General features: G+C 49.3%; 1 protein-coding gene across 4 annotated transcripts in view; it reads right to left on the reverse strand.

Annotated features, from left to right (window-relative positions):
* The window catches only part of PALB2 (partner and localizer of BRCA2), a 645542-nt gene that overhangs the window by 503579 nt on the left and 114124 nt on the right, over positions 1-27839 (reverse strand). For all 4 annotated transcript variants that reach the window (XR_011303236.1, XM_069647386.1, XM_069647387.1 and 1 more), the window contains exon 4: positions 26741-26834. Coding sequence is in view for 3 of the 4 variants with exons in the window: in XM_069647386.1 (XP_069503487.1) it covers positions 26741-26834 (94 nt within the window). In the remaining variant the exon portion in view is untranslated. The remainder of the gene's footprint in view (positions 1-26740; positions 26835-27839) is intronic.

Consider the following 27839-nt stretch of genomic DNA (forward strand, 5'->3'; position numbering starts at 1 on the left):
ACCTGGTTGTTCTCTAGGCTTCCCCCTGTTGCAACTGATGCGGTAATGGAGTTGGGGGAGGAGGATAGGAAAGAGTATGAATGTGTGAAACTAGCTTTGATAGCTAGGTTTGGGAAGACCCCTTCCCAGTATCTTAAGAGGTTTAGAAGCCTCAAAAAGCATGATGGTACCCCTTGGGCTACCTGGGTGTGTGAAGGGTTGAAAAACTTAGAGGGATGGATTAAGGGTTACAAAGTGAACACTTATGAAGGAATGAGGAATCTTGTAATGATGGAGTCAATTTATGATGCCTGCTCTCCTGAGCTCAGAAGGCTGATTCACAGGAATTAGATCCTAGGAAACTAGCTAGGGCTGCTGACTTGTGGGTTGCCAACCGGGCTACTCACAAGGATTCTGGGGTAACTCAGAAGAAGGATGAGGGAAGACAGCCTAAGAAAGACTCCAAAGAGAATTCTAATAATTCTAATTCCAAAGAGGGCCCCAAACCAAACCATAAGGGTAAGCCACCCGGGAAACCACAGCAGAGTAGTATACCTTCTGGTGCTAAACCAGAAGGAGGTCAGAACAAGCCTCCATTCCAAAGGACCTTTGGGGCCTGTTATGTTTGTAAGGCTACTGACCATGTGAAAGGAGATCCCAGATGTAAGGGTAAACCTTCAGGGGTCCAGCTTGTCTCCTTAGCCTTCGCTCCAGAGGAGGAAGTCACTATGGCAAGTGGAAACTTTCTACTACTGGCTGATGAACCCACTGGAGTCTCAGCCAGTGTTTCTTTAGTCTCTCTGGGGTTGTGGGAACAACAGAATTTAGATGTGTATAATTCTATCCCAGATAATACTAAAGAGTATTATAAGGACAGTGTCCACGTGAATGGTCAGGAGACTCCTGCCATCAGGGACACTGGGGCCAGCATAACTGTGGTGGATGAATCATTTTTCAAGGCAGAGGATGTTGCTAAGGCACCCAAATGCCTCACCAAGTTAGCTGGAGGGCCTGTGCAGATGTGTCCCCAGTTACCAGTTCTCATCCAGTGTAATGATATGGCTGTGAAGATACCTGTCAGTATACAATGTGAAGTACCAGGAAGGGTTCTGTTGGGAAATTACCTGAAAGGTCTTGGAGTTGTGTCACATACCCCCAGACCTCCTAGTAAAAGGTTACAGGAGCTCACCAAACCTGCAAGAGAGAAAACCCTGCGAGGTTTAGCTCAGGAGATGATGACAGAAATCACTCCTCTCCCACTGGAGCAACTTACTGCAGTAACTACCAGATCAGGAGCAAAGGGGCAACCCAAGACTCCTAGGAAAAAGCCTACAGCAAGCACTCCAGTGCTTCCAACAAGGACTTCCCCGAGGTTGTCCAAAGTTACACCTGTAACTCCACCTCCAGCTGAGGCTGAGAGGGAGGTACAACCCTGTCTGGTTGAACTAGACTCTGAAGAAGAGCTAGTAGGAGGCCCAGAACTTATTGGAGACCTGGACCCGGCTGACCATCCTGAGCTGCAGTCTTTACTGGCAGAAGGTGGACCCAGCAGGACAGCTTTTCGTAAGGGACAAAGAGAACGTCCAACTCTGGAGGGTCTCCGCCAACAGGCCGCTTCTCAGGCTGATGGGCAAGAGCCTGGGAAGTATAGGTTACACTGGGAAGATGGCCTCTTCTACAGTGAACCCACTGAATCTGAACCTGGAGCCTACCAACGCCTGGTAGTGCCCCAAGAGAACAGACAACAGTTCTTGCAACTAGCCCACGAGATTCCTTTGGCTGGTCACTTGAGTTTCAAGAAGACCAAGGAAAGGCTCTCCCTCTACTTTTATTGGCCAAAGATGGGGGCTGAAGTAGATAGATATTGCAGGAGCTGCCATACCTGCCAGACTTCTGGTAAGGTTGGTTCCAAGAATGTGGCACCTTTAGTGCCTCTCCCAGTTGTGGGAGTCCCATTTGAGAGGGTAGGGATTGACATTGTTGGCCCCCTTGATCCTCCAACCTCCTCAGGCAACAGGTTTATCCTTGTTGTAGTAGACCATGCTACTAGGTACCCTGAGGCAATTCCTATGAGGACTGTTACAGCTCAGGCTGTGGCTAAGGACCTCCTTGGTATCTTTACCAGGGTTGGGTTTCCTAAGGAGGTGATCTCTGACAGGGGGTCAAATTTTATGTCCAACTACATGAAAGCCATGTGGAAAACCTGCGGAGTCACCTACAAGTTCTCAACCGCATACCACCCTCAGACAAACGGGTTGGTAGAAAGGTTTAACAGAACTATGAAGAGCATGATAGGTGCTTTAGAAGAACCCCTTAAGAAGAAGTGGGACCTTCTACTGCCATGCCTTCTATTTGCTTATAGGGAAGTCCCTCAGGAGGGAGTAGGTTATTCTCCCTTTGAACTTCTCTATGGCCATCCAGTCAGAGGCCCCTTGGCCCTGATTAAGGAGGGGTTGGAGAGTGCTCCTTCCCCCAAGCCAGTCAGAGTGACTGACTATGTGATAGGTCTCCGAAGGAGAATGTCACACATGATGGCAGAAGCAAGTGACAACTTGAAAGCTGGCCAAGCTCTGATCAAACATTGGCATGATCAGAAGGCTAACATGGTTGAGTTTACTCAAGACCAGCTAGTTCTAGTTATGCTTCCAACAAGGCAGAGGGCCTTGCAAGACAAATGGATGGGACCCTTCAAGGTTGTGGGAAAAATTGGAGAGGTCAACTATCTGGTGGATCTGGGCAAACCCAGGGAAGCTCCCCGAGTCTTCCACACCAACCGCCTCAAAGCCTATGTCTCTAGACCAGAAGTAGGAGCCTTGCTTCTAGCTTCATCAGAAGAGGAGGAGGAGAGTGAAGCTCTACCTGACCTCCTGAGAGGCTTACCTTTGGACGAAAAGGTTGAAGGAGTTAATCTCTCTTCAGATCTGACCCCTGAGCAACAGGAGGAGTGCAAAGCGATGTTAAATCAGTTTGCTCCCCTGTTCTCACTTTCACCAGGCTTGACCCCTTGGGGACAGCATGAGATACTCACTGGTGACTGTCTGCCAGTCAAAAGCAGAGGATATAGAATGTCAGAACCCACATCAAAGGTGAGGTCAAGAAGATGCTTGATCTCGGGGTAATAGAGCCCTCTACTAGTCCATGGTCTAGCCCAGTGGTGTTAGTACCAAAGGCAGGATCCAAAGAGTTGAGATTCTGTGTGGACTATAAAGCTCTTAATGCAGTCACCAAGACTGATGCCCACCCTTTGCCAAGGACAGATGAGTTGGTGGATAAACTTGGTGCAGCCAAGTACCTCAGCACACTGGACCTTACGTCAGGCTATAGGCAAATAGCCCTGACAGACCATGCCAAGGAGAAAACTGCATTTTCTACCCCAGTTGGCCTATACCAATTCAAGGTTATGCCTTTTGGGCTGAAAAATGCACCTGCAACATTCCAAAGGATGGTGAACCAAGTTCTAGCTGGGATGGAAGACTTCTGCATGGCATACTTGGATGACATTGCAGTCTTCAGCCACTCCTGGGAGGAACATGTGACCCACTTAGGACATGTTTTGCAGGCTCTTGAGCAGGCCAATCTGACCATAAAGGCAAGCAAATGCCAAATTGGACAGAGTAAAGTGGTCTACCTTGGACATGAGGTAGGAGGTGGAGAAATAAGGCCTTTGCTCAGCAAGATTGAAGCTGTGCAAAATTGGACAACACCTACTACTCAGACCCAGGTGAGAGCCTTCTTAGGCCTCACTGGGTACTACAGGAATTTCATTGAGAACTATGGGACCATAGCTTCTCCTCTGAATGTGATCTCCTCTCCAAAATTCCCTAAAAAGGTCAAATGGAATGAGGAATGCAATCAGGCCTTTGAAAACCTGAAGAAAGCTCTTTGCCAAGCTCCAGTACTCAGAGCTCCTGACTACCACCAAACTTTCATTGTACAAACTGATGCTTCCAATGTAGGTATAGGTGCATTTCTTAGCCAACTGGATGAGAAGGGTAGGGAACACCCCATTTGCTTCATCAGTAGAAAACTGAAGGATCCTGAAACAAGGTGGGCAAATATCGAAAGAGAATGCTTTGCTATTGTGTGGGCACTGGAGAAGTTTAGGCCATACTTGTATGGTTCTACTTTTGTCATTCAGACTGACCACCAACCCTTGAGATGGTTAATGCAAATGAAAGGGGAAAATCCAAAACTATTGAGATGGTCAATCTGCCTCCAAGGGTTTGATTTCACCATTGAGCACAGGTCAGGGTGTCACCATCAAAATGCTGATGGACTCTCTAGGATGTATGTCATCGACTAGAGGTATGAGGTTCATCCAGGAGTGGATTAAATCCTCCTGTCCCTTAGTCTGGGGGGGCGAGTGTTAGGGAGAATTCTCTGTTTAGGCTGAATTTCCTAACCTAGTGAGCCCCCCAGCAGCTTTGCTGGATTTTTGGGGTTTATTTTTTTCTCCTGCCAAGAGTGAGACTCTTTTACCCTCACTCTTGGACATGACTTGAGAGTGTTTCTGTGACTTGCTATGTGCTTATGGGCTAGGGGGTATTTTTTTTCCCCATAGGCTATCATTGGTTTTTGAATGTGTGTTACACAGCACCCTCAGTGCAGTAACACAGGGGTGTCATAGAGACCCCCAAACATAGACTCCTCACCCTGGGACTGACTACTGTCTCCCTGGGTCTGTAAAGTCACCATTGAGTTTACTAGTCTTAACTTAGGAACTTAACCAGTACAAACCATCTTACTGTGGAAGTACTGGTAGGGGCAATTAGATTGCCCCTGGGTCTGTTGTCGAGGGGGTACTGTCCCGTCCCCCCTCGCCGAGTTCTGGCTGGTGGCAGTGGATACCACGGAAATATTCCACTGGAATATTTCCCAATGGGATTTCCCATTGTTTTTAATGCACCACTTTTTGGTGCAATGTTAAAGATACCGCGGGGTTATTTATTTAATATAAATTCACCGGTTGGGATTTTTTGCCAGAACTCGCCGCCAAAATGGCATCTAGGTTCACTTCAGTAACCCTGAACCCGAGTCGAGCCTTTGTTCCACTTTTGGCGGGCTTCTGCACAGAAGCCCTCCACAGTGGTGCCATTCTGTCTGGGTACCACAGGGGGTGTGGGAGGGGGTTTAGGCACCCTGGACTGAGTTGCCTTGCCAACTCATGTTGCACTCTGGTGTGATTGGCCCAAGTGGTGAGCCACCCCGTTCACCACTTAGCATGTTTGAGTGACAGCTAGGCTGTATGAATGGGGGTTTGCTGCATAAAAGCAGGGTTTTTGGGACTGGTTCTTCAGAAGTCGCCACAGGACCTAAGAAGCCGAAGAGGGAGAAGCCGAGCCGACCTGCCAAGACGACACCATTGGTGGAGCCCTGCGGAACCGTCTCACCACTTTTTCCGACGACAGAGGAGATCTCCCGCCGGAGAGTCTCCTTCCCTTAACTGGTGGGGACAACCAGTTGCTGCCTTCTTTTCGCCGTCCCGAAGCATCTCGTGGCTGCCTTGCCTGTGCCAAGCACCCCGGCAACCGGGATACCACTTTTTACCTCAACCGCGAAAGAGGGGTAAAATCCTTTGTGACCGGAAAACTCCACGGCTGGTCTCGTCCCTGGTAGTGCAACGACCTTCAGCTTTCCTCCACGTCGAGATCACCTCTTCCTCTGGACGACGCCGCGACTTGCACCCACTACCGGGAACAACTACCACCGCTGGAGGATCCTTCCCACTTTTAAGGTACTGTGTTCCGCCCGGCTTCCCTTGCCACCGATTGTACGGGGTAGATTTAGCCCTCGGCTCTCGAACCTGGGTAAGCCTGGGACACCCTAACTAAACTTTTTCTAAATTCAGTAAAACCTTTTCTACTCACCTGCAAAGACTTGTGACATTGTGTGATCTTGGGCATATTTTCGCCTGGCTCTCTCTAAAGCGGGCCATGAACCAATTCTCCTTGTTCCACAATTGACTGCCTTTTCTAACCTTATGTGAAAAGTGTTTTACCTTGCTGCTTTCATTACTTCTGCTTTTGCCCTCCCTTTTCTAATAATTTGTTGGAGTGCCATCTGACGTTAAGCGCTCACCTCTGTTTGGAAATAAGTGGTGTTAACTTAGACGTGTCCAACAAATGACTAGGGATGTACATATAAGTAATAGTGACTGTGTTTTGACTTACTTACCTTTTTCTGTGCTACTGTAATTTATGAGTGTGCTTTAAAAATAAATAAGTATATACTTTTACACCTAGCTCTGGTCAGTGTTTGCTTGTACTACTGTGCCTCTGTACCTATCCTGTATCCTCTATATACTGCCTAACTCTTCTTGAGGGAAGTCTGACTGCTCAGCCACAGCTACCACAGTGAATCTGTGTGGTACAGACTGCTACCAAGTGGGTTTACTGCCAACACCTGTAATCTTAAATCTTTTGCAGTGGTCCCAGAGGGAACTGCACAGGTTTCTGCTTAACACTTGGTGCTTTCATCCCCACTCATGCCTTCACTCCTCCTAACTAACCATAACTATTAACCAAACGCCCAGCTACCCTCCCCCTACTCGGGCCTCGCTGCTTCTCTTGCACCGCCCACCGAGGTGGGACTAGCTTGCGGCAGCGTGATGCCTCAAAACTGACATCCTAAATAACAAAAGTCTTGGGGTTGCGTGTCTCGCGGCCATCCGCGGCAATATCGAATCTCGTTGCTCCTTTAGTTATATTTCTTCCATCTTGCGTAATGTCTATAGTGTCGGAAACATCTTTCCCATGATAGGCTCACTCCCGCTGGCCCCCTGGTGAATTCTCTTTGTTATTGCCGTTTCTGGGTCTCCCTTGCAGTATACCCTGTTGGTCCATCCATGCTTGGGCCTACTCCGTGGTCTCGAAGAAATGCGATCTGCCTTCTCGTATCACCTTCAGTTTTGCCGGGTACAGCAGCATATGTCGTATACTCGCTGTCTTGAGGTGTTCCTTGATGGGTCTGTATCGTGCACGTTGTCTCTGGACCAGGATAGTATAGTCTGGGTAAATGGTTATTCTGGAAGAATTTCTAGTTATCACCCCACCACGCCCTTCTCTAGAGAATGTCAATATGTTATCTCTATCTTTAAAGTTCATAATTCTTGCAATCATTGATCTCAAAGGAGCCCCTGGTTGGGGCCTCCTGGTCTGGGTTCTATGAGCTCTCTCCATCACAAAGCCTTGGGATAGTGCCCCCCGCCCCAATCTCCTGCAGCAGAAGGTTCTCAACGTAATTCGTAGGGTCCTGACCTTCTCCCTCGGGAAGTCCAACGATCTGGATATTACTCCCTTCTGCATCCGCTGCCCTCTGTTCCAGGATCTTCACCCGTCGGAGCACATCCGACATGTGGGTCCGGGTGGTGGCAACGTCGCTGGTGTTATGCTGCACCTGTTGTTCCGTTGTGCCCACACGGTCTGCCAGGGTCCGTACATCTTGCCGGAGGAGACCTACGTCTACCATCACTGCTTCCATCTTATTTTCCAGGGACTTCTTTAGGGCCACTATGGCTGTATCTAGCTTATTTCCCAGCAACACCCTCAGAGCCTCTATGGCCTCCAGTATCAGGTTCTCATTCTTGCCCTCCTCCTGTTGTGCACTGGACGAGGCCATGGCTGCGTCCGATGGAGCAGGTTGGTCCTTGCCTGCCCTCCTGGCAAAAGGTTCAATGCTGGTTCGTCTGCTTTTTCCTCCCTTTGATTTGCTTGGCATTATGTGCTGTTTGATCTTGCGCCATCCACTCCCTTCCTCACCCCACGAGGGGGCCACCAGGCCTCCCCCGTGTGCTCACTGAGGTATCCCGGGGGGCCTGTCATGTAATACCCTCCATTTCCTGAGGTGCCTTACTCTTCTTGAGTGCTTATGCGGCCGTCGGCTTTGTGAGCCAGCCCACCCACCCCCATGTGTGTTCCCCGCCCTCAGCTGTCTCTTGTTGTTGGCCCCTTGTTGAAGAGGGGAGACCGCAGCTTGCTGTGCCCTGTGGTCCATCAGGTTGGGCAGTGGGCCTGCGGTGGCTTTAGTCCCGAGAGTCTGGTGGTGGGCTCCCCCAAGCGGCAAACCACCAGCCTATCTCAGCTGTTTACCTTCCCAACTGTGCCTCACTTGCTTAAATGCTGCTGTGCTGCGCAGCGAGTGGACTGTGCTCTCCCACGTCCACCAGTCGTTGTTGCTCCTTCACAGTGCCATGTTACCCCCACAGCTCATGGGTCCTTACTCTGGGCCTCATCACGAGTTGGTTGGTAACGCCGGCGGTATTACCGCCGGTGCCATTAGCCCTACCACAAACCCCCGGCGCTATTAGCGCCGGATCACAGGTTTGGCGGAACGGTTAGTGCCCATTCCCCATTGGGCCCATTGGGGAAATTTCGCGCTATTACCGCTGGCGGATTTCCCACCAGCGGTAATAGCACTGAAAATTGGCAAATTTGCCACGGATTTCCCCCCAGAGCTGGGGGGGAAAATCGGCCAAGGCCATGATCTTAAATGCAGCGGTAATAGCGCTACTGCCACATTTAAGGGTTACCGCCAGACTCGTGATGAGGCCCTCTGAGTGTCCATCGGCTCAGCAGCACGGGTGGGGTTCAACCGAGGGGCCGGGGGGTGGTCTCCGTGGATCGTGCCAGCACTAGCATCCAGCGTGCCCTTTCTTGGTGTTGCAGTGATTATTAACCAAGGGGGGCCCCTTCTCTCTGTTCCCAGGTGGACCACTCTGGGGGTCTGTGGCCTGTGCTTCCCCCTCTGACCGAACAGGATCCTCGCCTCGTTCACGGTGTGGGAGATTGTCTTCCTTCAACCCCGTTCTACAGGGGGTAGGGGGTCCCCACTGGCCCAAACATTTTTGCCGCGGCTGTCCCTCACATTGGGTCAGCTCGCAGCCTGATGAATATATCCCACGCACCACAGTCTCAGGCCTGGCCAAAGGCCCCGTGCTGCCTCCAAGATGTCCCCCTGGTGTAGCCTTGCGGGCCAAAGCCGGTATCCCAATCCACCAGTGTGAGGCAGTGATGGATTGCGAGCTCCGAAATGTGCAGTGACCCCTTGAGCTGCTTGGCGTCTCCCCTGGGCCGCCTGTACTCCCTCTGCCGTCCATGAGGCCCGCCGATGCACAGGGGCTCCTCCCTCACCTCCAACCGATACCAGGCGTCTTTCCAACTCACCTGCGCAGCTCGCTGACCCGGCAGCTCCATCAAGACCCACGTGTGGGCGGACCGGGGACTCTCTTGTGCCCGTGTCGGCTCCCTCTTGGATCACTCTCCCTCTGTTCGTGCCCAAGGGGCCAGCAGTGTCAGATCCTCCCGCGTCCCAGCGAGGGTGGTCGGTGTTCCCTCACCACTAGGGGGTCAGTGTAGAGCTTGGCCGCTCCCCCCTGGGGGATTCCCGGGGGGCCAGAGTCGCACACCTCACCCTGGGCTCTGGGGCTGCCCAAGGTGCCCACTGGGTACTGGGCTGCTCACTCCGCCACTCTGGAGAATCAGTCCCCGGACCTCCTGATGGATCCGATCCGGTCCGTCCGATCTGAATGGGCTGGCGACCAGCCTCCCCGCCGCCGTCTGTCAGATGGATGCACTTTCTGTGCGGGTCGGCTGTAACTCAGGTCCGCGGAGCCCGACGGCTCTTCCGCTTCACCTTCCTGGCCAGATTCTGTTTTCCAGGGCCACCGGTCTGGCCCAGCCGTGCCTCTGCACCCGTGTCTCGCCTGCATCCCCCACAGCTCAGAGGCCACACAGCGTCCTTAGTGAACCGCCTCGCGGGCAGCCGCCATTTTAAGAACGGAGGAGCCTGAGAAACTCGGAAAGAAAAACCGCAGCGTTTTCCAACACAACTGTGTTGTGTTTCTGCCTGCTGTGGCTATCACTTTGGGTCTCCGGTGCTCCCAGGGGAGCACCGGAGACCCAAAGTGAAAGCTACAGCAGGCAGAAACACAACGCGGTTGTGTTTACATGCCGCGTAGTGTTTCAGCCTACAGCTGATTTCCCATTTGGGGCTCTCAGGCTCCCCGTGGGGAGCCCGAGAGCCCCAAATGGGAAATGCTAAATGCTGCGTTGTGTCTGCCTAAATCTGCTTTCCCATTTGGGGCTCTCTGGCTCCTCTTGGGGAGCCAGAGAGCCCCAAATGGGAAAGCAGATTCTTGCAGAAACAACGCGGTTGTTTTCCGCAATGCTGCGTTGTTTCTGCCTGAATCTGCTTTCCCATTTGGTGCTCTCGGGCTCCCCGAGAGCCCCAAATGGGAAAGCAGATTCAGGCAGAAACAACGCGGTTGTGTTGGAAAAACCTGCGGTTTTTCTTTCCGAGTTTCTCAGGCTCCTCCAAGCCGGAGGAGCCTGAGAAACTTGGAAAGAAAAACTGCAGCATTTTCCAACACAATAACGTTGTATTTATGTTTGCGGTCGCTTCAAAAGCGACCGCAAACATAAATACAACATTTTTAAAGCTGCGGTTTTATTTCTAAGTTTTCTGGGCTCCTCCAGCCCGGAAAACTTAGAAAAAAAACCACAGCTAGTGCTTATTTTTTTTTTTTTAAATAAATAGCACTTACCGAGATTCAGCTGCAGCTTTCCTGCTCTGGTCTCCGGTCCCCGTCCTCTGCGTACAGCACTAATGAAGGGAAAGCCACCCAACAGTAGTTCTTGTTTACTACAGCTGGCTGGCTTTTCCTTCATTAGTGCCGCAAAAGCCAAAGCGAGCACAGGAGGGCATCCATTTCACAAAATGGATGCGCCCATGTTCTTGCTTTTGCGAATTTTGAGCTTGAATAGCTCAAAATTTTACATAGGAAGTTTTAAAAAAGAGAATGCTAGTATTTTTTTTTTTATGTTGCCTATCTATTTTTTAAATAAAATGTTTTACTACATGCCTTTAAATACTTTCTCTGGGTGAAACTACTGTTTTCAAGGGCAGTGAAGTTAAATTGACTTTACTTACATTTTGTAACTTTCTATACCCAGCACACACTATCTTACCATAGGGTGCTGGAGGGGTTATTTAGTATCCCCTTTGTCTAGTTTCTCATGTAACATTTTTATGTTAACCTTTCAACAATTAATGGATGGTGGCAGTGGTTTACTTTTTACTACCATTGGGTGTTTTTAAAGCGGGCTGCGTTCGCAGCTGCAGTAAGGCACCCATGGGTGCCCATTTCGTTAAAATTGCCCCGGTCTTCTTTTTTCGCCATTTCTTGTTGGAAAGGTCCTTCTTGAGATGTACGACGCGCACTAAACCAGGTTTGGTCCCTTTGTTCTTTTCGGCTTTGGCGGGATTCACAAGTGAAGCATGCCTCTGGCTCCAGTATGTCTGACAGGGGCAGGAAGTGAGGGAGGTACCCGAAACTCCCTGTGCTTAATCCCCTTGGTTACACGAATGCACCCAAAATGTGATTGGCCGGCTGGCTGTCTGGCAAGGACAGCCACCCTGGTGTGTGATTGACAGCTAGGCTGGAATTAATGGGAGAAACCTGCATAAAAGGCAAGGCTTTTTGGCGTGGAAGGCAGAGTCCACAACTGGACGAAGGAATCTGAAGAAGAACTTGGAAGAGAGATGCCTGCTGAAACTCCTGGACTGTTGGTTTGCCCAGTGAAGCCCTGCTGCTGTGCTGAAGCTCCGAATTTGCCTCAACTAGAGAAGCCCTGCAAGGACGACTTCTCCCCTTGAATTGATGGGACCAATCAACTCCAAAGTAAGCCTGTCTGGACATCCTCTCAGTGCTGGTTGTACTTCCAATGCTGCTGCTGCTGGAACCGAAGTGCCAGGGAGAGGAACACCAGATTGTGTGCACTGCTTTTAAGTCAGACCCGAGCGCCAGGAAGATCCTCCGGACTTCCCTGAAGGACTGACCAAGCCTGAGCCACCTCAGAGTGCTGGACCCCAGATGCGAGGAAAGTCCATAGTGGTATGCGAGAACCGCAGTGTTGCCATTTGCTGTCAGACGCGAGGAGCTGAAACACAGAAGGACCGGTGAATTGACATTTGCCCATTGCTGCCGCTGACCTTACCATTGCAGAGCAGGAGTCCCCAGACGTCCTCCCTCTTGTCCCCACGACTGAGGCTCAGGAACAACAGGATCTGCAGAGCTGTACAGGAACAGAAGCAAGCTGGAACCATTTCTTCTAACGAGAGGTACTGTAAAGTCTAAGAGAACTTACCTCTTGTTGTGTAGCCGTACTTGCTCTGAGTTCAGACCTGTCTTGGTTACCTTGCAGAGTTGCTACAGCTTTGCCCCTCACAAGCATCCCAGCTTGTGGCCCTTCAAGTGTTCTATTTTCTACAAACATTTTTAAAAACATTGTGCAAGACTTTTTACCTACATGCAAAGAAGATCTTCCGCTCCCCTAGACATTGTGCAATTAACATTGGCTGTCCTGGCTCCCTGAGATACTCTGCTTCCCTTTGACTCTATCTTTTCCTCAGGAAAGGGTTAAACTTATTTGACATTAGAGGGTTCTTAAAAGTACTTACCCGTTTGTCAATTATTTGTTAACCTTTGTTTTATTCCTCTAGCTTTTACACCAAACTCAGTATTGCTCTAAATATACCAGTGATAAATCAATGTCCACAGTGACCTAGCTATTTAAGTCACCTGAGGGTGTAGAAAATGTCTTTGTACCATCCCCAATGGGTATCATCTTATTTAGAGAAACCAAGAGTGTGTTTCGAAGTGTATTTTAAGTGTTAGATATATTGCTCCCTTCTGAAGAAGAAGGCCTAAACAACCGACTGTGAAATAAATTAATAATTGTTTTTATCTAGAAAACCTTGAGTGTAAGAGTTTATTTGAATAACTGTACTGTGAAACTCTGTGTCACAACATTACTGCTCACATTGACACCTCTTGAGATAAGCCTACCTGCTCAGCCACACTATAAACTTGTGTAGTTCAAACTTATACCAAAGGTTGGGCCCCTATTGCCAGGAGGTCAAGGTTCTTATAGTGCACCCAAAAGGTACTGCATACAATTTTGTTTAACAGTAGGCAAGAATAGAGACAGACAGGGTTAACAAGGGAGAGAGAAAGAGGAAGAGAAGAGGCTGGGAGGTTGTTTCCGAGGGAAGCACCAGCAGAGGATAAATATCTACCCCCAAATCGGTTTTAAAAATCGTCTCACCCGCAGAGAGGTGGAAGAGGATGAGCAGAGGGCTCTAGAAGGAGAGTGTTTAGGTATTTTAGGCAAAGAGAGAGAGTTGTAGTGCGGCGCCCGGCAAAGCCTCGTCTATGCAGAGGGTCTTGAACTTTATCTTTGCAGCCACAGGAAGCCAGTGGAGGGATTTCAGCGCCAGAGAGATGCAGTCCCTGGGCTTGAGGCCAAGGATAAGACTTGAGGTTCTGTCCTGGATGAGTGGTATAGGTCTGAGAGTAGAAGTAGGACGATTGAGAAAGACTGTTGCAGTAGTGTTTAGAAAGAACCAAGGCACTAGAGACGGTAATCCTCTGGGGGAAAGTGAGAAAAGGTAGAATACATCTGAGGAGGTGCAGCTGGTAGTGGGATTTTTCCGAGATGTGAGAGGAGAAGGAGAGAGTGGAGTTGAAGATGACCCCTACATCTTTTGCCTCACTAGTGGGTGAGGATGCAGGGCCAAGGGAGGCTGGCCAGAGTGAAAGTGGGAAAGCGGGAGCAGGGGGCTCAATGAGGACTATCTCTGACTTGCTAGTATTGAGGCAGAAGTCGTTTGCAGCACACCAACACTGAATTGTGGACAGACAGTCAGGAATGAGCGAGGAGGAGGCCGAGGGTAGCCTGAGAGAGAGCTGTGTGTCATCCGCATTACACTGAAAGTTGGAGATGAAGGCAGAGATCCTGTGGGCCAGAGGGGCCTTGTAGACATTGAAGAACCAGGGGGCTAGGTTAGATCCCTGGGGAACACCACAAGTAGAGAGTGTGATAGAGGAGAGAAAAGACCGATAGTTCCACCTGAGAAGGACGGTCAGAGAGAAAGGAGGCAAGCCATGCTAGGGCTTGATCTGAGATTCCCAGGTTGTCACAGAGACGGGATATCAGGATGTTGTGGTTTAGTGTGTCAAAAGCAGAAGAGAGGTCAAGAAGAATGAAGACAGAAGGAGAGTTAGAGTCCAGATCTGAGAGCAAGTCTTCACGGGTGTTCAGAAGACCAGTTTCCGTGTCTCTGGATGCTTTAAAGCCAGACTGATGGTCATGGAGACAACCAACAGATTCTGTATGGAGGGTAAGCTGAGAGAAAGCCAACTTCTCCAGGAGTTTTCCCAGGAAGGGATTGATAGAGATCGGGTGGTAGTTTGCCAGGAAGGAAGGGTCGGCAGAAGGTTTTTTGAGCAGAGGGTGCACAAGAGAGCGCTTTTGAGAAGTGGGGAATACACCTGTGGCGAAGGAGAGGTTACAGAGGTCTGCCAAGGCTGGAGCGAGTGTGCCAATGTTGTCCTAGATGGTTTTGTAAGGGCAGGGGCCCACCTGTTTGGAAGAGGCTTTCGTAGACCTGACTTGTCTAGAGACCTCCTGAGGTGTGACAGGGGAGTGGGACGAGAGAGGAGGAGGTGGGAGGGGGCGGATGAGGGGGGGCCCCACGTGATGTTGGTACAACGGTGGGTGCAGAGGAGAGAGCGGTCAGGATGTCCTGGGTTTTGGCAGTAAAGTGGGCAGCCAGGGCTGAGCAAAGGGCCTGGGTGAGTGCAGTAGAGGATGACACTGCAGTAGAGCTGGCCAGTTCATTGCAGACTTAGAAAAGTTTGGCCGTGTTGTTACATGCCGCGGAGATGCAGGCTTGAATATGGACTCTCTTTTTGGACCTGATGAGGAGTCAGTATTGCCTTTGAACAAGGCTGCAGGGCAGCTTGTCAGAGGGTGCACCTGAGGATCCCCATTTCTGTTCTGCTGATATGCACTTGCGCTTAAGGGCAGCCAGAGCGGAGTCGTACAAAGAGTTGCACTTCTTAGCAGGCTTCAGTCGAACTCCAAGACAGAGGCAAGAATGTTGATGGTGTTGGAGATGGAAAGGTGGAGGTTAGAGCGCTTTGTCAGGGTGGGAGTCAGCCGCCTGGAGTCGAAGGAGAAGAGTGGGGAGGCAAAGGCAGCCACTGACACTCTTCATGGGTCGAAAGACCTTGAAGGTGGTCGGCAGTGCAGGGTGTGCCAGTGCTAAAGGAGAAGGGAGCTTCAAGTGTGAAGAGAGAAGTGAGTGATCAGTCCAGGTGAGTGAGGTAGTGAGAGGGATGTCTGTGGAGATGCGGGCATCCAAGGTATGGCCTGCGGTGAACGTCGGGCTAGAAGGTAGAATGGAGAGAGAAAGAAAGTCACAAAGGTTGCCGTAAGGTCCTGAAGAGTCGGGAGAATCCAGGCATATGTTAAGATCCCCCAGCAGGAGGAGTTGGGAAAAGGAGAAAAGGGGAGCAGAGGCCAGGTCTGCCAATTCCGAGCAGAAGAGGGTAGACTGGTCCGGCAGCCGATAGAAGGTAGCCAGAGTAAGAGAGGGGAGAGAGAGAGAGAGAGAGAGAGAGAGGGAGAGAGAGAGAGAGAGAGAGAGAGAGGGAGAGAGAGAGAGAGAGAGAGAGAGAGAGAGAGAGGGGAGAGAGAGAGAGAGAGAGAGAGAGAGGGAGAGAGAGAGAGAGAGAGGAGAGGGAGAGAGAGAGAGAGAGAGAGAGGGAGAGAGAGAGAGAGAGAGAGAGAGAGAGAGAGAGAGAGAGAGAGAGAGAGAGAGAGAGAGAGAGAGAGAGAGAGAGAGAGAGAGAGAGAGAGAGAGAGAGAGAGAGAGAGAGACTGCAGACCAGGCATTCAAAGGAGGAGTAGGCCTGAGTGTGAATAACAGAAACAGGGATCCACTCAGGAAAGATGAAGGCTACCCTACCTCCTGACCTGTTGGGCCTGGGTTCGGAGAGGATCTTGTAGCCTTCAGGGAGAAGTGTGTCAAAACCTGTGATAGAGCGGTCCTTAAACCATATCTCAGCGAGAGCAAGAACATCAAGATCCATAAGTTCCCTTGAGGGTCTTCCTTGAGGGTCATCCAGACGTGGACCGCTTGCTCACTGTGCTCATAGAGGCGTCATTTAGCCATGTTCGTTTTCGCAGAGGGGCGTCAATGGACAAAGATCTCCCTATATATATATATATATATATATATATATATATATATATATATATATATATGGGATACATTACTCACCGTAATCGTATTTCTGATGCTTGTATCTGCTTAGATCACATGCTGTGCATAGGCCGACATCTAGTGGAAGCTGCGGAGTATTACAGTTTGTTTTTCGAAATTCGAAAATGGGCGTCGACACAGCGTGCCAGTAATACTATCCCTAGTGTGACGTCCACTGTACCCAAGATCCCTCACGCGTCTAGGATCCTCAGATTGGTATTTTTTCTGACATGAGGAAGCATGAGGAGTAGCGCGAGTACAGATAATCCAAGCAGATAGACAGAAAGGTAAGACTACAAGCAATCATGCGTCTTCTCTCGGAGGGGAGGAAGGGTGGGTCGCATGTGAATCTAAGCAGATACAAGCATCAGAAATACGATTACGGTGATTAATGTATCCCTTCTGAGGCTTGTGGAATCTGCTTAGATCACATGCTGTGCATAGATTAGCGAGCAGTACCAAGAAGAAGGAGGTGGGATGTGAGAAGAGTCATGAGCAAACAGGTGTCTCAGAACCGCTTGTCCCACTTGTGTATCTGTCTTGGAATGAGTGTCAATGCAGTAATGCTGAGTAAAAGTGTGAATAGAGCTCCAAGTAGCTGCTTTGCAAATGGTGTCGAGGGGAACATTTGCAATGAAAGCCAGAGTGGCCCCAATGCCTCTAGTAGAGTGGGCTCTTGGCGTAAAAGGCAGAGTTTTTTCAGAAAGAGAGTAACACAGCTGTATACAGTTGATAATCCACTTCGAGATAGCGCCTTTAGAGACGCGATCTCCCTCTCTGCCTGTAGCTACGGAGACAAACAGTTGATCTGTTTTCCTTAGCAGTCTGGTTTTATTTACATAGTAGAGGACCGCCCTACGCACATCTAGGGTGTGTAGTTTCACCTCACCCGAGCTTTGCGGGTTCTGGAAGAAAGCCGGAAGCTCGATGGACTGGTTTACATGGAATTTAGATATAAATTTAGGTGAGAACCTAGGGTGTGTGCGTAAAACCAGTTTGTCTTTGTGGATAGTAAAGAAAGGATCCTGCACTGACGGAGCCTGAATTTCACTGACCCTTCTTATAGAGGTAATGGCTACTAAGAAGGCAGTTTTATAAGTCAGGTGTTTCAGACTACTTTTATGCATGGGTTCGAAAGGGGGGCCCATGAGCTTAGCTAGCACCACATTAAGGTCCCATCCTGGCGGTGGGTTAGAAATAGGAGGGTGAAGTCTCTTTACTCCTTCCATGAAGGCTTTAACTACTGGTACTTTCCACCACGACACCTTGTTATGGGATGTGGTGTAAGCCGAGAGGGCAGCCAGGTGTACTTTCAGAGAGTTAAAAACCAATCCTGCATCCAGCAGGTGGAGCATGTATGTCACAATGTTGGAAGGAGTGCAATCAACCGGGTTGATATGTTTATTCTGGCACCAAATAACGAATCTCTTCCACTTGTCAAAGTAACAGTGCCTTGTGTTTGGTTTCCTGGATTCTTTTAGGATGTCCATACATCTCTGTGGTAAATTGAGATGTCCAAACTCTATGACCTCAGGAGCCATGCTGCCAGGTTCATTGAGTTGGGTTGCTGGTGCACGGTTTGACCTTGTTGCTGGGACAGTAGGTTGTACCAGGCTGGAAGTTTGATGGGCTCGCACACCGCCATCCTGCGTAGGTGTGGAAACCATGGTTGTCTCGCCCACATGGGAGCAACTAGGATGAGTGTCATCGATTCCTTGTTCATCTTGTACACTACCTTCCTGATGAGAGGAGTTGGTGGAAAAGCGTACGCAAACATCCCTGACCAGTTCATCCACAGGGCGTTCCCTTGGGAGTCTGGCTGGGGGAACCTGGATGCAAATCCTGGGCATTGTTTGTTTTCGTTTGTGGCGAATAAGTCTATAGTGGGGAAACCCCACTGAGAGAAGAGATCTTCTACGATCTCTCTGTGAAGGACCCATTCGTGTTCTTCTGGGAGGGAGTCTCTGCTTAGAGCATCCGCTAGGGAATTGAGCTCCCCTGGAACATGTTGCGATGACAGGAAGATGTTCCGTCTGAGTGCCCATATCCAGATTTTCTGGGCAAGCTTGGACAGATTTGGCGAACGAGTCCCTCCTTGCTTGTTCAGATAGAACATGGCTGTCGTGCTGTCTGTCCGGATCTGCACCGACAAGTTTATTAGATGGGGCTCGAACGCCCGAAGCGCTCTGAATACTGCCAGAAGCTCTAGCAGGTTGATGTGGTTCTTGGCTACTGAGTGAGACCAGAGACCCTGAGCTGTGTGGTGGAGATGGTGAGCTCCCCACCCAGACAGGCATGCATCTGTAGTCACCACTGCCTGTACTTCGGGATCGTAAAAGGGTTTTCCCCTTGCGAGATTCTCTCTTGTCCTCCAGTGTAGGCTCTGTACAAGTGTTGGCGAAACGACCACTAGATCGTCCCACTGACCACTTGCCTGAGACCACTGTTTCGCCAACCATTCCTGCATAGGACGCATGCGCAGTCGCGCGTGGGGGACCAGGTAAATGCATGATGCCATCATGCCCAGTAACCGCATTGCTTTGCGTACCGTTATTTGTTGACCGGACTGATAATGTGGAATTTGCAGTAGTATATTCCGAATTCTCTCTTCCGAAGGGAAGGTCAACCCTTTCTGAGTATCTAGGATTGCTCCTAGGAACTGTTTTGAGGTGCTTGGCACTAGGCTTGACTTCTTCTCGTTGATTGAGAAGCCTAAATCGTGGAGGAGGTCGATAGTCCTTTGAATGTTTGTCCTGCAAATTCCTGGGGTTTCCCCTGTTATGAGCCAGTCGTCCAGATAAGGGTACACTGGGATTGCCTCCCTGCGTAGGTGTGCAGCTGCCACCGCCAGTACCTTGGTGAATACCCTTGGTGCTGAAGCTATCCCGAAGGGCAGTACCTTGAATTGGTAGTGGCGACTGTCCACCTTGAAGCGCAAGTACTTTCTGTGCGCCGGGAGCATGGAAATATGAAAATAAGCATCTTTCATACCCAAGGTTGCCATGTAATCCCCCTTTTTTAGGAGGGGGATTACCTCTTGTAGCGTGGTCATAAGGAATTTTTGGGGCTTGACATACTTGTTGGCAGGCCGTAAGTCCAGTACTGGGCGCATTGTCAAATCTTTCTTTGGCACAAGGAAGTAAGTTGAATAGATACCCTTGTTTACCTGGTGTCCTGGGACGAGTTCTATCGCGTCCTTTTCTAGCAGAATGGCAATCTCCTCGAGAAGGATCTTCTGATGTTCTAAGGAGTGTACTCTTTGTCGTGGAGGATGGTTCCGGGGACGCTGCAGTAATTCTATACAATATCCTGTGGACACTGTTGACAGCACCCATCTGTCTGAGGTGATCCCTTCCCAAGCCTGGGTGAAGTTGGAAATGCGTCCCCCTACTGGGGTTGCGTGAGAAGGGACCCTGAACTGAGCGTCACTGCTTTGGTGGAGGCGTGCCACCTCCCTTGTTGGGGCTGCCTCTGCCTCTTCCACGCCCTCTTTTGTTACCCCTGCCGTAACTTTGGGTAGACTGCTGGCTGTTGTTCCACTGTGTACCCTGTCCCTGGGCATAGTTGCTTCTTTGTGAATTTTGGCCGCGTGGGCGACGAAAATTACTATTCCTCCTCTGGTTAGGGGGTTTGTTGGTTAGTTGGCCAAGGGATTTCAGTGTCTCGTATTCGTCCTTGGCGTTTTTCAGTGCGTCTTCGACCGCTTTCCCAAACAATAGATCGGGTTCCACCGGCTTGTCTATTAATGAAGCCTGAGTTTCTGTTTTGAACCCCGACTGCCGTAACCAGGCATGTCTTTTGATAACAGTACCGTCTGCTATCAATCTTCCTGCGTTGTCCGCGGCGTCGAAAGTTGCTTTTAATATGCAACCAGACACGGCTCTCCCTTCTGCCGAGATCCGAGCCAATCGGCCCTTTAACGGTTCAGGAGCAGAGGCTTTGAGCGCCGCGACCTCTTCCCATTGATGGCAGTTGTAGCTGGCCAACAGGGTGGTGGAGTTAGCAATCCTTGCTTGGTAGGCGGACGTTGAGGCTACCTTCCTGCCAAACCCGTAAAGTTTCTTGCTCTCCTTGTCGGGAGGAGCTTCTGATGAAGATAAGGGTGTTCCAGCCCTCTTCCGAGTGTTGGTAACAACTAGGGAGTCTGGTTTAAGATGTCCTCTTATATAGAGAGGGTCAGACTGGGCTGCCCGGAAAAGCTTTTCGACCCTGGGGTTGACTGCTCTGGTGAGGTTTGGGTTCACCAGGGACGGATCTATTCTTCGTTGGATGGATTTAAGGATAGGGATGGTCTGAGCGACCGGCCTCCTCTCTCCCACCAACTCTTCTGCGAAGTCCCTTTCCTCCTGTACACCGTGGGTGTCGATGTGAAAATGTTCTGCCGCGCGAGCGAGAACCTCATTAAGGAGGGGCTGGTTATCGACTGGCGAGTCGGTAACTGGGGCTTCGTTCTCTACCGGGGAATCTACTCTGTAAATTTCCTGCTCATCTTCTCCCTCCTCCTGATCCCCATCATCCGCATAGTATTCCGTCCCGGTTTGTTCCTCCATAATTTCAAACTCCTGGTCCCCCTCAGGGAATGGAGTAGAGTAAGGCTGCACCTCGAAGGGTTCAGGTCTTTCGAACCGGGCCTTTTTACTTAGGGGGATAGGATCAGTGGAACCTGAGGGTGTGGCCCCCTGAGGGTCATACGAGAGGAAATGCTCTGGATTTTTGTCGTAGAAATCAGCCAAAGAAGACATCCTTGACATGACCCTGTCTATGTCTTCACTGGACCATTCTTTGGAACAGGGGATGACTTTAGTAGGCAATTTAGGGGACTTATCAAGGGTACCCTTGCTGGATGTTGATCTCTCAGTAGACTTGTATTTGTCTGTCTGCTTAGGGGGGGGAAGGATGGTCGTACAGGGGTGGAAGAATGTGCTTTCCGCTGTTTCCCCCCCTCCCCGTGCGTGGAAAAATGTTTTCCCTGTCCCTTGGAGGCCCCGGAGACTTTCGACGCCTGGCGTCGAGGATCTGGAGAGGTATCTGTGTTTTTCGAGCGTGGGGCCTCGCTGGAGTTAACTGCGGGCTCCGTCTCTTGGAGCGCGGCCTGGGGGTGGAAGTCGTCTTCGTCCTCCGACGATCGAACTTCCGTTAGTCTAGGGAGCGAGGCACTCTTGGCAAGAGTGGATGATTGCCTTGCGTCATGAGGCGATCTCGATCGAGAGCACCCAGAGGACACCGAGTCGGACCGTTCTATTTGTGCCTCTTTCCGAGAAGTCGACGTCGTCGAGGTTCGGTTGGACTTAGTGTGCTTAGTGTGTGTAGGGTGTGTAGCGCTTGCGTCGCTGGGGGTCTTCCCCATAGCCGCCCTGCCGGACGACCTTCCGAGGTCGGGGACCTGCGCTCGGCTGTCTTTCGATGCAGTAATGCCCTTGCCGTCCGAAAGTACGGCGTCGCTGCCATCGCTGAAGGCGCCCTCCGCTGCCATGGCCGCCTGCCTGGCGTGGTGGGCCCAACGCTTAGTCGAACGGTCCTTAAGTGTCTTAGGTTTAAACCTACTACACGCTCTGCAGTTCGCTTCGGGGTGGTCCCTCGGCAAGCAGAGATTGCACGAGGCGTGCCTGTCGACCCAAGGGTATTTGCGGTTGCACTTGGGGCAGAATTGGAAAGGGGTACCCTCCATACGCACCTAAAGGCAGCGGGCTGGTAAGTGTAGGAAATATATAAGATAAGGTGTACCTATGTACCAAGAGTGAAGAGTATGTACCACCCCCCACTCTCCCTACTTGCAGGGCCGAGGCCAGCGACCTACTAGGCCCGGGCCGAGGCCAGCGGCCTTCCCAGGCCCAGATCCGTCGTGCGGCAGCCGACGGTCGATGTCTTCTCCAGCCGTCGTCGAGTGTCGAGGGTCGACGTTGGGGTGGGGAAGGATGTCAATAAAGAATTATAAATTTCAATTATTAGCAAAAGTATGGCTAAGGCCGGGGGACTCCGCAAGATGCTTCCGACCAGTATGGCGGAAAAAAACAATCTGAGGATCCTAGACGCGTGAGGGATCTTGGGTACAGTGGACGTCACACTAGGGATAGTATTACTGGCACGCCTGTGTCGACGCCCATTTTCGAATTTCGAAAAACAAACTGTAATACTCCGCAGCTTCCACTAGATGTCGGCCTATGCACAGCATGTGATCTAAGCAGATTCCACAAGCCTCAGAAATATATATATATATATATGGAAAAAATGGAGGGAAAAAAACCCAGACTTTTGGTGGTCAGACTTTTGAACTCAGTAATTTCACGCAGATCCGGCTGAAACACATTTCTGCGGTTGCTGTTGATACTCAGAAGAGAATTGCTATAGCATTTCGGTGCTGGACTGCCCATGTGGGTGGGACAAAGACTGATATGCAAATGGATATTTCCCTTCTGTGAAAGGTTATGTGAGCTAAATTGTGGCTGCGGACTCTCAAGTGGGTACTTTCCCAAAGAACAGGTCATTTAGCCATGTTCGTTCTCACAGAGGTGCGCCTATGGACTATTTTGTGGATGAAATGAATTAGACTCTCTGGCACAGCATCACAATTTGGTAATTGCTACTATGGGTACTGTCACAGCTGGCAGTAATGGCTCTCAGAGGTAAGGTGAACAATCGAAATCTTATGTATAGTGATCGGTGTAGGTAGGTCTTATAACATCAAGTTATTTCTCATATCCCGGCAGTGTTTTTACACCTTAAATATTGAAGCCCACCAGACAGTAAAGAGCAGAATACACTCATTTTATTCCTACTGTACATTTGGTAAGCCTTCTTGACATTTAGCTTAGCGATCCTTGGCACAGACAAAGGATTTTCCCAGTACACACGTAATCCTAGTGTTAGAAGCCATTCCCGGTACACACGTAATCCTAGTGTTAGAAGCAATTTCTGCACGTGCTGCAACCACAGAATCTTATGAGCACCCCACCGCCCCCGAGAGATCACATAGAGGAGTGCAGCCTGGCACTTAGACAAACCAGGATTGCCCCATATTCTCAACCAGTAATAAATCGGCTTCATTTAAGTATCCTCGCCTATTAGACCTAGATCACACTCCATTTGCAATTCTGCAGGTGAAATGCTTTGGAGGTAAGTACGGTAAAGAAACTTATTTTCAATTACTGTGAGCAGCCGGTGTTAGTATAACCCCAAACCTCAGATCCAAAAAGGGTTGAGGACTTTGCCTGGACTTGATAGATTGCCAAGACTGGTTTGATTGCCCCCCCCCTCCCACTCCCCACCCCTGTGGCCATGATAGTCTAGTCCTTAGAGGTTGGGCAGTCCAACCAGTACTCGATGAAAACCATATGCCCAAGTAATCATACCAGTGTACTTGCTCAAAGACAACACCCTCCACCACAACCCTCATGCTCGGAGCTGCTGGTAATTCCACCCACCCGACCACCAAACGTGTAGTCTGGCAGTGCGGGAAAAGTGGCTGTAACGGAATTACCGCCACTTTTTTCCCTGCACTGCCAAACTTGTAATGAGGCCCAATTGTCATGGGCTTATACCTGTAAACCATATACAGAATCAAGGGGCTCAAGAGAGTTCTATTATAAAATGGGAGTGAAAACCACAAAAGATCATACTCCCTTAAAAGGGTACCCTGATGATTTTGCTGATAGGAGACAGCCAAAAGGGAATGCAAGAGAAGATCGAAAGCTCATGTTTTCCCTCATGGATTCGTAGAGACTAATACAAGAAGTCACAAGACACTACGTGCGAATTGCATATTAAAAACTGGTACTAGAAGTACTTTAGGAGAAAGGTGTAATTTCTCCTAACTGATGTTAATTTGCTTAGTGGTAGGGTCAGTTAGGGTCATTTTTGGGTAGCAGACTTATTTCTTTGGACATTCACGACTGACAAATGAGCACCTTAGTAAGACAGGTAGGGACCACCCATAGACAAGGAAAGTTTTACTGTGTGTTAAGGAGAATTCTCATAAATGAGCTATTCCCTTCACCTTAGAGACCCCCAACAACTTTGATGGATTTTGAGGACTTGATTTTTTTACCTGGAGAGAGTGTGAGACTTTTTTCCCACTCTCTCGTGTATTTTGATGTGTGTTTTACTCTTGTGTTCTTTGATTATGGAGTTTTAGACAACTCCATGGGCATCATCTTTCCCCTCAGTGCAGTGACACAGGGAAGCCTTTTAGGCTCTCCCAAGGTTTAAACACCTTCTCTGGGATACACTACCGTTTCCCAGAGAAAGTAAAGTGAAATTGACTTTACTAGGTCTTTACAGCCACCCTGCTGGGTGAGTGGCATCTAGGCTGGAATGAATGGGAGAAACTGTTTAAAAGGTGAGTCTCTTGGCTTGGAAGGCAGAGTCGACCAGTGGAACCAAAGAACCAAAGACGAGCTGGAAGAGGATGGCTGTTGAAACTCCTGGACTGTTGGTTTGCCCGGGGAAGCCTTGCTGCAAGTCCGAATCGCCAAGTTCATCTCGACAGAGAAGCCCTTCAAGGACGACGTCTCCGTTTGCGTTGGTGGGACCAATCAACTCGTAAGCCACCTGGACACCATTCTCGGAGCTGGTTGTATTTTCCCCAGCGTGCTGCGGGAAACCGAATATACCAGAGAGAACACCAGTTTGTGTACTTGACAACGGCTACCGGAATCGAAGATTTGCCAGTTTGCCAGCTTTGTGACCAGTCCCCGTGCAGTGCAGCAGTCCCGTAGCGTCCCCCCTCTTGTCCCCACGACTGAGGCTCAGGAACAGCGAGATCTGCAGGAACTGCCAGGAACAGAAGTCTTCAGCTGCATCTTTTTCTTCAAAATAAGGTACTGTGAAAACCCGACCGAGAGAACTTACCTCTCGCTGCGAAAATGCGTGAAACTTTGGCAACTTGCAGGCCTAGTCAGCTTGCAACCCGACATATGAACCTTTCTTATATGAACTACTTCTGAGAACTGTGGCAAAGACTTTTCCGTTTAACTACCAGAACCGTCTTTACCTATACAAGACTCTAGTCCATTGACTTTGGCCTACTTATTGCATTGAATCAACTCCTCTGGTGAACTCAAACTATTTGTACTGTTTAAGAGTAACTGTACTTTTTTCGTTTTATTATCTTATGCCTTTTTTCTCCTACTTCAATGCTCTCAATGCCATTTTGCTCCTACTTCAAAGTAGTTTAAATGTCAGAGAACCGAATAGTGTGAAGTACTGTAGTATATTTTTGTGTGATATTGATTGCCTCCTTTTAGTGAATGTTTTCTAATTGACTTTTTAATAAATTAAGAAGTGTTTTACCAAGAAACTTTGAATATAAGTTTCTATCTGAATACTTGCGATTGTAGACCTATGTGTAACAACACCCTTACAGCTCACATTCCCTCTTGAGATAAGCCTGGCTGCTCAGGCCGCTACCAAAAACTGTGTGGTACAGACTTATACCAAAGGTTGGTTTTGCTTACACATGTAGTCATAGTTTTGTGCAGTGGTCCCAGAGGGTACTGCATGCAAACTTTGTCTAACATCGTGTATCATAACTTTAATAAAAGATTGTAGATCATGTCCTCTGGGAGTCTGTGTCCGTCTTCTGACTCACCACAGTGGTCAGACTAGTCGAGTGAGATTGGATCTGCTCAGGTGATTAGAGGAAAGATGTAAAGACTAAGTATAGGGTGTTGCATTTGTTTGGTTTGAGGGAGGAGCACAATTTGCTAAACATCCATGGATCCAGTCAGTGTGAAAAGGGCACTGCGTGTGGTTGTTGGCCTGAGTCTCAGGGCCATTAAAATCTCAGAGAAAGACATAATGAATGTACGCTAATTTGGCAGAGGAGAGTAAGTTGGAGATTTTGGCAATGAGTAACTCCTGGGAGGTGGTAAGTAGAAGGGAACCGGCAGGAGAATGATTCGAACAAGCTTGATCTGCAAGTGGATGTCAGAGCATGGTCAATCTCTCATATAGATGATTGTCACTCCACCTCCTGCCCTTCCTGGCCGGTTGGCCTTTTGGAAGCTGTAGCTTGGGTTTAGGAGGATGTCAAAAACATGGGGGCAGACAGGGTCAAACATGTTTCAGTGATGAAGAGGGCATCAAGGTGGTTGCACGAGATGAGTTTCATGATCCTTGCAGAGTGAGTGACTGCTGATCAACCACTGATCAGCATGAGGGTGTGTGCGCGTGTGGTCAATGGATGTTGGATGGTGACAATGGCGATATACATTATGTTTGCTAGGGTAGTTTGCTGGGGCTTTCCAGGGCGCTTGGCCATTAGAACCCTAGCAAGAGTGGGGATAGGCTGAGAAGGGAGGAGACACATGGCGAGTAGTAGTAGTAGCAGTTGTAGGTAGTAGCAAGATAGAAGGTATGGCACAAACAGGCCCAACCAGATGCCAACATGTCCATCCTTTGTTGAGGGCGACTCACGAGGGCTGGTGAAATAGGTGGTGGGGAGCAGCTGAGTGGCATGGCCTGGTCTGCAGAAAGGCAGCTCAAGGTGGCTGTCTAGGAGGCACCATGTAATGCCAAGATGGACTTTATAAGCAGCAAATCCTGGTCATGTTGCTTATTTAACTTCAATAAAGCACCAAACATCATTATACTGGTACCCAAGCATTCATATGGAACAGCTGCATTCCCTTTCGCAATCTACGTTATGAAATCCTACCTGTAAATCCCATTTCGGCTTGACTGAGAACACGGTTTTGTTCCTCTATTGTTTTCTTTACATGCTTTTTGACACGCTCCGCTTTCTGTGATCGCTGAATAAAAAAGGAGATAAACATCAGTAAAATTCATGGCAAAGCCCTGCCATCACCAAATTATTATCTCAGCACGTTACGTTTCATTCCATCAGGACTTCTTCCGACACCCCAAAGGTGAAAGAGGACAAAAGCAGCTCCATTTAGGAAAGGGTGTATCTGGATTCTAACCACATTGCTGCTTGTTCCTTCTTTAAAATACACACTAAGCAATGAAACCTCTAGGCAAACAGTCACACATTTACTATAAAATGCAAATATACATTCACCCTTAGGAGAAGATAGAAAAAGAATAGGATTCGAAAACAGTGCAATACAGGTAAGCAGTCGGATGCATAAAACAAAGAAGAAGCACTTTAAAGAGCAACACTAGAATAATTCCCCAGGATTTAGTCATTTCAGACCAAAGATGGATTGGGGCTTTGTACGCTAAAGTCATACGTTCCAAAGTTATACTTTTCAGGTAGCGCTCCAAAAGGTTAAGAAAGGTTCAGGTAAGTACCTCTCTCAATCCCACTACACTAGGTCCAGGAGTGGATCCTTAACCAGACCTATACTGATCTAGATTAGGAAAGTGAGAAGGACAGCACTTTATGCCCATGTATACCCCCCCCCCCCTCCGATTTCTTCAGAGACCACTACTGAGATTCTGTACTCCATTGGGGACATGTTGTTCTGTACTTAGTTTGGTTGAGGGAGGCCCAGAGGCCCAGGGGTCGTGGGTGCAGAGGTCAGTTTTGGATGCAGGATTTAGTTTCAGTCGGTCGCAGTGCTTAAATCTTAGTTCCTGGCCTCTTCTAGGTGAAAGCTCTTACACTTCAAACGGTAGATAAACGTTTTTAGAGGTACTCTCCCAATCCTACCACATTAGGGATTACCCTGAGGGGGATCCTTGGCCACAGCTCCACTAATTACTACCAGGAAAGGGCGAGTTAGGGAGTGGACCTTATGCCCATCCAAACCCCTTGGCAGGACTTGGGGCAAGAAAAAGGTATGTAAGCCCCT

Source organism: Ambystoma mexicanum, chromosome 2q, assembly GCF_040938575.1.
Source record: "Ambystoma mexicanum isolate Mex_15411 chromosome 2q, UKY_AmexF1_1, whole genome shotgun sequence".
Lineage (NCBI taxonomy): Eukaryota > Metazoa > Chordata > Amphibia > Caudata > Ambystomatidae > Ambystoma > Ambystoma mexicanum.